General features: G+C 36.5%; 1 protein-coding gene across 1 annotated transcript in view; it reads left to right on the forward strand.

Moving 5' to 3' along the window:
• Positions 1-875, forward strand: part of SGCE (sarcoglycan, epsilon) — a gene marked incomplete at its 5' end in the record, with an annotated part of 21,959 nt that extends 21,084 nt beyond the window's left edge. The window contains 1 exon segment of the mRNA XM_009076683.1: positions 313-875. Coding sequence (XP_009074931.1) covers positions 313-363 — 51 coding nt within the window.

Here is an 875-nt window from a genome sequence, read left to right on the forward strand (position 1 = left end):
GTACACCAAGTACTGCCTTTTCCATTTTGAGCTTCAGTCTCCCTACGAAGTGTTAGATCCCAAATGGAAGGATGAATTCCCAGTGAAAAAATCTTTCCCCAGTGCCCCCCCCTTCCCAGAAGAAAGCAAGCAAAGCTCTGCCATGTGTGTGTTGTCTTTTGGTCCAGGTTGTGCTTGTGGTGTTTCACCAATGTGGTTGTTGATAAAGGGCTGATAAATGCTGTTTCTGTGCTGTGCCACCAACTGACAGTTCCATATGGTTGAAGCATCCTCTGCCACTGATGGGTTATATAAACTCTCATCTATTTGCAGGTAAATGGTATTCCTGAGGAAAGAAAACTAACAGAAGCAATGAATTTGTAATCAGAGAAGGCATCAAATTGTCTTACTTCGTATTTGTCCTGATTGATGCATGAGTTTTCCTGGTGTATATTGTGCATGCCCACGGTATTCCGATATATTCAGTGCCAGAGAGTACAATCAGTCACTTCCATATAACTAATGTACTGTATCCTTTTGTACTTTGGACATTTTTGACAATTTGTAAACACTGATAACTTTTTATATTTGTTACATTCAGAAAATAATCTTTCATATATATATATATAGATGTATTAATAAATATCAAGATTTATTCTGTATTGTGATCTCTCCTGAAGGTTTTAACAGGGAAATCAAAACTTCAGAGGTTCAAAGGATTTCAGACTGTTCAGTGGGATGATATAAATGCCTTACACTTGCACAGGAAAAGCAGTAGTGTATAAGCATGAAAACTTGTGCAATATGATGAGGCTCAGAAATAGTGTTCCAAATTTATTAGGCCTTAATTTTTTAGAGATTATCAAATATGAGAAAAGTTATTTTTGGAAAAAAAA

This window comes from Acanthisitta chloris, unplaced genomic scaffold, assembly GCF_000695815.1.
Source record: "Acanthisitta chloris isolate BGI_N310 unplaced genomic scaffold, ASM69581v1 scaffold22846, whole genome shotgun sequence".
In the NCBI taxonomy this organism is placed as follows: Eukaryota; Metazoa; Chordata; class Aves; order Passeriformes; family Acanthisittidae; genus Acanthisitta; species Acanthisitta chloris.